The 10,046-nt window shown below is 47.6% G+C and overlaps 1 protein-coding gene and 1 pseudogene across 1 annotated transcript; both read left to right on the top strand.

Moving 5' to 3' along the window:
• The first annotated feature begins 335 nt into the window (after positions 1-335).
• LOC140896001 (gamma-crystallin B pseudogene) lies at positions 336-1,976 on the top strand (annotated as a pseudogene).
• A 5,816-nt stretch (positions 1,977-7,792) lies between these two features.
• On the top strand, positions 7,793-9,312 carry LOC140896000 (gamma-crystallin B-like). The gene is made up of 3 exons (XM_073307039.2): positions 7,793-7,801; positions 8,503-8,742; positions 9,028-9,312. The coding sequence occupies exons 1-3, from the start codon at positions 7,793-7,795 to the stop codon at positions 9,301-9,303; spliced, it is 525 nt and encodes a 174-aa protein (XP_073163140.1). The 3' UTR covers positions 9,304-9,312.
• Positions 9,313-10,046: the final 734 nt, after the last annotated feature.

The following is a 10,046-nucleotide window of genomic DNA, read 5'->3' as shown; positions in this document are numbered from 1 at the left end:
ATTGTGATGGCATCGACATCCAGTCCCCTCTGTCACTGAGCCAGAAGTTTCTCTCTTTTCCTGAACTACGTTGTCTTCAATATAAAAATGGCAGAGATGACAGATCCAGGGCCCAGAACTGCTCACTGGTAATAATAGGAATAAAACCTGTTCCCCACTACACAAAAGCTATGGACACTGGTAAAAAGAATGAATGAGACCCCGGAGTCATGATTTGGCTCTATTAGCAGAGAAAAGACTTTTCTTAACGTTTGCACACTTAGAACTGGTTGTGAGGTATAAAAAGGCAGTTGCCCGGCTGAAGTACTATGTCTTGCAGCCTGAATCCAGCTACGATGGAAAAGGTAAGAGAAACCTGTCTGGACTGGATCGTTTGGTATGCCAGGCTGAAGCCAGGGACCTGATTCTCCTCTCATTTACATCAGAGTTAGTCTCTTGATGTCAAAGGAACTACTCCTGGCCTATCCCAGTAGGAGAGGAGAATCAAGAATGCAGAGCGAGGGGACCTACTACCTCTATTTGTCCCTGTATATTATTCTCTCAGAGCCCAATTCTGCTTTCGCTTACACTTGTGTAAATGAGAATCAATTCCACTGAAGTCAAAGGAGTATATCAATTTATCATCACTGTGAGTAAAATGTAAGGCTCAGACATTTCATGCTTAGTGGAGAGAAATTGGAATGCCAGGACGCAGTCACACAGTATAGGATGTTACTGAAAACTCTGCCGTTTGTTTCTCGCACTAGATCATTCTTTTCAAGGACAGAAACTTCTAGGGCCGCTCCGTTGAGTGCTGCAGCGACTGTCCGGAATTTCAAAGTCAGCTCAGCCGCTGTAACTCCATCCACGTGGAAAGTGACTGCTTCATGCTCTGTGAACGTCCCAACTTCCAGGGACAGCAGTTCTTTCTGAAACAGGGAGATTATCCTGACATGCAGTCTGAGGGTTTCAGCACCTCCATTAAGTCCTGCTGGATGATCCCAACTGTGAGTTCCATTTTGCTTTTAAAAAATGGCAACGTTGCTCAAGCCAGCATCATAAGGAACTTGCTTGATCATTTTAAGCCAAGCTACCGAGGACTGTAAACGAGAACTGCTTTCTTCCTCCTAGTGGTCATCCCTCCAGGAGGGCTGGGGGGACATTGCAGGGATAGGATAGGATACCTTGCACTACAAGTGCCTGTTCCGGGCCTGGGTGCAGCTGTCCTGTGGTTAAGAATATGGACAGTAAAGGACGACATACTTTGAGTTAAGAAGGAAAAATGTTTCTGTAACTTCTGGGGATTTGGAGATACACTGGGCCCACTCCCCTCCCACTGCTGTAAAATAAGGAGTAACTCCCTGAAGGCCACAGAGTTCCACCAGTGTGAGGGGAGAATTGGGCCCAATATTTTCTGAGACTCTTTAGAACAAAGTGACTTTTCTGTTTCCTTGATTCTGGGGCTGCTGAAGCCTGAAACACCCCCCAGCAGAACTTAGCGTAGCCTAAGGGTGGGAGCCACGGCTGGCGTAGGTCTCAGTCAAAGGGGTGGATGCGCTGCCTTTGCAGCATTCAAGGATTCCCCTCCTCTGGGGACCAGAGGCAGTTTTAAGTGCCCTTTGCGTCACTGGAGCAGTGCAGAGAGCTGACTCAGGGCCCAGGATCACAGGCAGCCAGCCTGCTGCGGTCACTCTATCACCTTGTTTCACTTTCTTAAATAGCACAGGGGCACCTACAGAATAAAGATCTATGAGAAGGAGGATCACAGAGGCAAGATGGTAGAGTTAACCAAGGACACTCAGCAAGTCATAGACCAGCTACGCGCCCACAAGATGCTCTCTTGTTCTGTGCTAAACGGGCACTGGATCCTTTACGAATTGCCAAATTACAGAGGGCGCCAACACCTGCTGAGGGCAGGGCAGTACAGGAGATTCAGTGAGTGGGGCTCTATGAGTGGCAAAGTCGGCTCTTTGAGACGTGCCACTGATCTTTGCTGAATCAAGACACCTTTTGCCTGGAAGGGTCTCAATGAATAAAATGCTTTAACAACCATCGTGCTCTCAGCGTGCTGTTGTAAGTGTACTAAGGGGAATGACGAGGCTTGTCTTGTGTTCTTGGGCTACGGTTTCATCTTGTGATCCAAAAGTTCTCCCTCATTTTTCCCTGCCTTTCCCCAGCATTGCATAGCTACTTCCAGCACAAAGGACCCAACGCCAAACACAGGGCTCAGACCTAGGCAGCCACACAACGATGTACAGGTGTATAATGCTCCCTCCCAATCACTTCCATGGGTGTGCGGGCGTTACCCAGAATGCAGTGCAAGGCACATCATAAGAGCTGAACCATAGAGTGAAACATCCAGGACTTGGCCCACAGAGAGACGGACGGGAGGACTGTAACCATACAGCTGTAGTCTAGATCATAATCCTCCAGCCCACCCATGGCCACAGATTTGGAGCTACGGCTAAAGGGGTCCTGGGAGCATCACCAGGGAGCAGCAGCCAGAGTCCCCTCATCCACCAGGCATGGAGCAGGCAAAATTGGGCACCCAGCTGATGGCAGGAATGAGCCACATCCCCCTCCCAGCTGAGAGACAGCTCCAATCACAGCTCTCTCCCCAGCCGAGCCTCAGGCCAGAGTTACCTGAGCACCAATCCAGGGCAGGGCAGGATTAACTAGCCATAGGCACTACACACCTAGGTCGAGGTACCGAGCTCCTGGAATCATCGGATTACACTGGCACTTCCTGTGTGTAACCAAAGCTGAGGTTCCTGTCCCAGGGGGTGTAAATCAAAGCCTGAAAATATGACCCAGGTGCAACCAATTCAGAGACATCTGCCCAAATCTGCAGACAGCCTGAAACAATAACTTAGAGGTGGCTGAACAGCCCCATGCACCCCAGCATGCAGCCAAAGTGTAGGAGCCACCAACAGCAGCCCAGCAGAGGACTGTGGGAGGCAGGAAGAGAAGAGCACCCCTGGCCCAGTCCACCCATCCAATCAGATACACCCAGGCTCAAGGGCATGTCCTGGGAGCCACCCTACCTCTATCCCTTCATCTCAGGATGGGAGGGTCAAATGACCCCTCTTGTCCTTGAGGCTAGATGGCCCTTGGTCCCACTTCTGGGAGCAAATGCCACCTTCCATTGGGTACTCACACTGTGAGCCATCTCGCTCTCTCTCTTCATGACTCGGGTGCTCTGTCTGACTTCATGACTCCACTCTCTGGCTAGGGCACTATATAGTCATCCCCTCCAGGTTATGAGGCTCCCTCCAGACCAGTTATCTGGTGGGCATTTCCCACAATCCTGTGCTCCTTCCCAAGTAGCCCCTCTGACATCCGGCATCTAATCTTTAAAAAAAACTGCATGTCAGCCAAACTATCTTCCCTGAAGAACTCCACTAGTAACCTCACTCCAGCCTGACAGTTCGCCTTTCAGTATGTCCCATTGTAGTCTCCCCTTTAACCAGCTCCTTATTCACCTTACAATTCTCATATTAATCCCGATCTTCTCCAATTTAACTAATAATTTCCTGTGTGGAACTATTTCAAAAGCCTTACTGAAATCCTTACTGAAGCGTTACCACAGGTACTAATGTGCATCGGAGGTATGGAATGCAAATCCACAAGCTTTTTCCACAATGATGTCTTGATGGGAAGACCAGTGAGAGTATGGAGGGATATAATTAACCCAGTTCTAGCCCATCTAGCTACAGTGCCCTGTCAGAAGCCTGGTACAGGACTTGCAGATGCAGATTTTGCAGATACAGAGGAGTGTGGTGGTAAGAAAGTAAGCGGACGTAAAAAAACCAAGGCATGGTTCAATGCCAAAGGAGACCTAACTGAGCATCCAGAGGGATCTAAAGTGATCACCTGGGATCATGCTCCCTGCCAGCCTTTCCCAAAAGCAAAATGATACAGTCCGTGTTTAACACAGGATTGACCTGGCTCCTCTGAAGTCTTTTGGAAGACAGGATTCAGAAGGTAAATATATCAGCAGGCTAAAAATGGAATATTTTGTGCTAAGAAAAGTAAATGGGTCTGTAAGCTAAGAGACAATGTTTCTCAGCTAGCTAAGAGAGGGACACCCAGGGAACCATTTACTATGAACAAAATAATAATGGACACAATAAGTCAGGAATGAAAACATGAGGTAAAGAGTAGGTCAATCATGGACAGAGCATGCTGTTTGGGGATTGGCTCCTACAAAGTAAGTGAGCCACTCCCAGCGTATGTCATGCAACATAAAGTAAATGAAATAAAATGTGTAAAAGTATATAAAGGGAGAGAGTTTCTGTGCATCTTTGGATAGATATGTCATGTGCCCTACAATGACATTACCCAGGGTACAATCTGGACTGTTGAACAGATGTGTCCCCTCAGTTCTCCAACCTGGGGTGCCTTTTACACTGCTTCTCTGTGAAAGCAACCACTCCTGGTCTACTCACACAGGCTCCAGCATCTAAATTAGCCCCAGCTATAAAACATGAGTGCTACAGCCAGCCACTCCTTAATTACACTGCAGAGCAAAACCAGCAAACTCCTGGTCCCAGACTTTCCCCCAGAAATTTGTGTTTTGTACTCAGCATCCTCCTGGACAATACAAGCTCATATAAAGTCCATCATTTTATTAATAGAAAAGTATATGTACAAATGCTCTTATCTCAAATGGAGTTTCCCAAACACTTCAGTGCAAACACTCTAGTTTAGAAAAAACAATAGGACAAGTTTATTTACTACAGAAAGATAGATTTTAATGAGGCATAAAAGTCAGAATTGGTTACAAAGAAATAAAAAGAAAAACTTAATAAGCTAAATGAATTCAAAGCAAAGGTCTCTCTCATTACATACTATAGCAGTCTTACAGGCTGGATTTCTTTTCAGACTGGACCCCTGCCCCAATCCAGTGTCACTTTCCTTGTCCTTCAGGTGTTGTTGATGCTCTGAGCAGAGAGAAAGTGAGGAGTATTTTGGGGTGTCTGTTCCCCCCTTTATAGTTCCCTCTCCATCACCAGCTGAAGTCCAGGAGACAAAGTCTGTTTGGATGGGACCCTCAAACTTTTCCTTTGTCAAAATACAGATTTTCACTCACACCCTCTTTCCTGCCAAGAATGGCCACGTAAGTGATTGTCCATTTGATCTTGTTGACACCTGGCTGAGGCGTCAGTTTGGCTTTTGTTTCAGAAGAAGTGGTTTGTGGCTGCTCTTTCTAACATAACACAGTAGAATCTTAAAACTTTACATACAATGCTGCCATACACATTTTACTAGGACAATGATGATCAGCAAATTATGCGTTTTTGAATGATACCTCATAAGGCATGCTTTGTATGAAATTTATCATGGTCCAATAAAAGGAGTACAAATGGGGGTACAAACTGTCACACTACATCCACCGCCTCACATTTGAGTTTTGTCAACTCAGTGAAGTGTTGCTGTACGCCAAATAAAGATAACTGAATGACAAAGCCTGGAGTTGAACTGAGTTGTTGGGAAGAAGAGTGGAAAGGGGTCTCAGAGAAAATCACAACACCTACCTCACAAGGGTCTTTTGAGAATAAATACCTTAAAGATGGTGAAGCACTTTGAGATCTATTGAGGAAGAGCTCTATAAAAGAAATTTGGCATTTCAATCAAATCAGTTCAGAACTTGACATTACGGGCTTACCTAGATGATAAAAATTTGCACCAGTCCAACACATCAATCTAATTGTACCAGCACAAACCTCTAAATCAAACACACTGCAGCAGTGTAAAAACAACCCCATAGAGACAGGACATAAGTACATAGGTTCAATCCAAGACTCTGCTGCACCCATGAGGCTCCATTATAAAAGTAATGTTACTCCGCAATAGTTGGAAAATAATTTCTGTAGCGAGACGAATATTTTATATTCTAATTTCCCGAGGAACAACGAGTTACCACGTGCTCCCCCCGCCACATAGCACAGCTCCCACCTGTGCAGCTCTGCACCTCCCCGAAGCTTGTAATTTGGTGGGCAACACCGCCCCTTCCCTCTGAAACTGCACCAATGTTAAAAAGTGGGGGGCGTGGTGCTTTGGCTCCCCTGCTTCTGGAGCCATTGACAGGACGTGCCTCGCCACTGGCACATCAGCTTTTGCCGACAAAACAGCGGAGGTGTGTCCACACCATAAGCTACTTTTGTCGGCAAATCTCTGTTGTTTTGCCGAAACAATAAAACCACGTGGACAATAGACATGGAGCTTTTTACAGCAAAGTTAAAGCGACAAAGTGTCAGTGTAGACGCTGCTGTTCATTATGTTGCCATAACTGGCCTCCCCCAGTATCCCACAATGCCCACCGTGACCACTCTGCTCACTGTTTTGAACTCGGCTGCCCTGCAGGCATGTGCAAGCTTTGACATTCCTCAGTGTGGAGAGCTCACAGAGCTGCTGAGGATGCCGCTCCCAGCAGCTGGGGAGGCTGTGGGAGAACTCGGAGGGAATCACAGAACCATTAATGTGGAATTGGCAGGCAGAAAAAGCAAGCTGCTTCTGCGGGGGTTGGAGGGGAGAAAAATTGCTGTGCTGTGCAGAGCCAGGATTGATTGCTCAGGCTGCTGTCTGAATTGAGAGCGACAGCATGCCAACACACTCCTCCCCCACACACACACACAATCTCTCACACTGTCCCCCAACACACACTCTGTTTCTGTCTCTCTCACACACACGCTCCCTGCCACACCCTGTCCCCTTACTATGCCACATACACTTCAGCTGAAAAGCAGCTGGCAATCTAGTAGGCTGCCCATGAAACAATGGGATTGGGAAACCTGCATCATGTGACGCTGTGCCTGCCCCATGGGGCATTGCAAACCCTTCCCAAAACCCACGGCCAGTTGCACAATGGGATAGCTACCCACAGTGCACTGCTCTGTATTGATGCAAGGGCTGCTAGTGTGGATGGGCTCTGCCAACACAATGACCATAATGACGACATGTAACAGTGATTTAATGAAAGCCCTTTAAGTAAAGGGCCTAACTTTTGTCGACAAAACTCTGTAGTGTAGACAAGGCCCGAGAAACTCCTTCTCCTCATTCAGCCTGATGGAAGACTGCCTGGCCTTGGGCTCCCACACTATGTATGGTGGAAACAACCATTTGAGATGGGGGGTGATGGGGTGTGTGGCAAGTGACTACACCTGGGGACTCAGAACAGCCCTGTGTGGCTGCAGGTGGACACTGCACACCTACTGAACGGCTGCTCAGCTCATGCTAATCTCTCAGGAGGCTGTTCCAGATTCCATATTGCTGACCCCAAAGCTACTGAATGGCTAAAATACACATGATGTCTACCTAAGCCCTTTTTCCTTTTTTATTTGGGGGCGGGGGGAATACACATTTCTGTTTTTATATTCCCTACTTTCTATTTTGGAGTTTGAACCCTCTTCTGTCTTTATTGTTCCACTTCTGCATTCACTAATAACAATGCAACTGCAGAGACTCTATAGAAAAGGATTGTGATGGCATCAACATCCAGTCCCCTCTGTCACTCCGCCAGAAGTTTCTCTCTTTTCCTGAACTATGTTGTCTTCAATGCAAAAATGGCTGAGCCAACAGATCCAGGGCCCAGAAATGCTCACTGGTAACAATAGGAATAAAACCTGTTCCCTGCTACACAAAAGCTATGGACACTAGTACAAAGAGTGAATGAGCCCCCAGAGTCATGAGTTGGCTCTATGAACAGAGAAAAGACTTTTGTTAACGTGTGCACACTTAGCACTGGTTGTGAGGTATAAAAAGGCAGTTGCCCGTCTGGAATACTGTGGCTTGCAGCCTGAATCCAGCTACGATGGAAAAGGTAAGAGAAACCTGTCTGGACTGGATTGTTCGGTATGTCAGTCTGAAGCCAGGGACCTGATTCTCTCATTTACATCAGAGTTAGGCGATGTCTGCACTGCACTTTCGTCATCAAAACTTTTGTCGTTCAGGGTTTGTTTGTTTTCCCCCCACACACCTCTGAGCGACAAAAGTTTTAATGACAAGAAAAGCCGGCATGGACAATTCATCGGCAGCAGACGCTCTCCCACTGACGAACCTACTGCCCCTCGTTGTGGATTGTTTTAATTTTTCATCTCGAGAGCTCTCTCCTGGCGACAAAGAGACACTGCGTACCTGACAATGGTGCAGATGTAGCGGCACAACCGCAGTGCTGTGAGGTGCACAGTGTAGACATAGCCTTATTCTGTTATGTCATAGGAGTTACTCCTGATCTATACCAGTAGCAGAAGAGAATAAAGAATGCAGACTTAAGGGAATTAGCATCTGTACTAATCTCTATATATTAAACACTCAGAGCCCAATTTTGCTCTTACAATGATGTAAATGAGGATCAATCTCACTGAAATCAAAGGAGTGTATCATTTTTATCACCACAGTCAGTAAAAAGGAAGGTCCAGACATTTCATGCTTACTGTGCTGAACGGAGAGAAATTGGAATGCTAGGACAGTCACACTGTATAGGATGTTACTGAAAACTCTGCCGATTTTTTCTCACACTAGATCATCCTTTTCGAGGACAGAAACTTCCAGGGCCGCTCCGTTGAGTGCAGTAGCGACCGTCCGGATTTGCAAAGTCAGCTCAGCCGCTGTAACTCTGTCCGTGTGGAAAGTGGCTGCTTCATGCTCTATGAACGTCCCAACTTCCAGGGACAGCAGTTCTTTCTGAAACGGGGAGATTATCCTGACATGCAGTCTGAGGGTTTCAGCACCTCCATTAAGTCCTGCCGGATGATCCCACCTGTGAGTTCGATTTTGCTTCTCTTTTTTTTTTTTTTTAAATGACAAAATTGCCCAAACCATAATCATAAGGCACTTGCTTGATCATGTTCAGCAGAGATACCCAAGACTGAAAATGAGAACTGTTTTCTTTCTTCTAGAGGTAGTCTCTCCAGGATGGCTGGGGGGACATTGCAGGGATGCCCTTTGCATCACTGGAGCAGGGCACAGGGCTGACTCAGGGCCCGGGATTACAGGCAGCCAGCCTGCTGCGGTCACTCTATTACCCTGTTTCATTTTCTGTCATAGCACAGGGGCACCTACAGGATAAAGATCTATGAGAAGGAGGATCACAGAGGCAACATGGTAGAGTTAACTGAGGATTCTCCGCAAGTCATGGACCAGCTACGTGCCCACGAGATGCTCTCTTGTTCTGTGCTGGATGGGCACTGGATCCTTTACGAATTGCCAAATTACAGAGGTCGCCAATACCTGCTGAGGCCAGGGGAGTATAGGAGATTCAGCGAGTGGGGCTCTATGAGTGGCAAAGTCGGCTCTTTGAGACGTGCCACTGATCTTTACTGAATCAAGACGCCTTTTGCCTGGAAGGGTCTCAATGAATAAAATGCTTTAACAGCCACTGTGCTCTCAGCGTGCTGTTGTAAGTGTACTAAGGGGAACGTCGAGGTTTGTCCTGTGTTCTTGGGCTACGGTTTCATCTTCTGAACCAAAAGTTGTCCCTCATCTTTCCCTGCCCTCCCACAGCATTATATAGCTACTTCCAGCACAAAGGACTCAACGCCAAACACAGGGCTCAGGCCTGGGCAGCCACACAAGGGAGTACGGGGGCACAAGGCTCTGTCCCAATCAGCTCCATGGTTTTGCAGACCTTACACAATATGCAGTACAAGACACGTAGTAGGAGCTGAATCAGAGTGAAACATCCAGGACTTGGCCCACAGAGAGACGGACGGGAGGACTGTAACCATACAGCTGTAGTCTGGATCATAATCCTCCAGCCCAGCCATGGCCATAGATTTGGAGCTAGGGCTAGAGGGGTCCTGGACTGAGCTCCAGACTTTACTCCCTGGCCAGAGGGCCCTGGAAACACCACCAGGGAGCAACCGCCAGAGCCCCCCCCAGCCACCAGGCACGGAGCAAGCAGATTTGGGCACCCAGCTGATAACAGGAATGAGCCACATCCCCCTCCCAGTTGAGAGGCAGCGCCAGTCATCCCCCCAGCCAGGGGCCGAGCCTCAGGCCAGAGTTACCTGAGCACCAATCCAGGGCAGGGCAGGATTAACTAGCCATAGGCACTACACGTCTGG

The sequence above is a fragment of the Lepidochelys kempii genome, chromosome 11, assembly GCF_965140285.1.
Source record: "Lepidochelys kempii isolate rLepKem1 chromosome 11, rLepKem1.hap1, whole genome shotgun sequence".
In the NCBI taxonomy this organism is placed as follows: Eukaryota; Metazoa; Chordata; order Testudines; family Cheloniidae; genus Lepidochelys; species Lepidochelys kempii.
The sequence above is the reverse complement of the archived record's forward strand: the minus strand, read 5'-3'. Positions and strand labels throughout refer to the sequence as shown.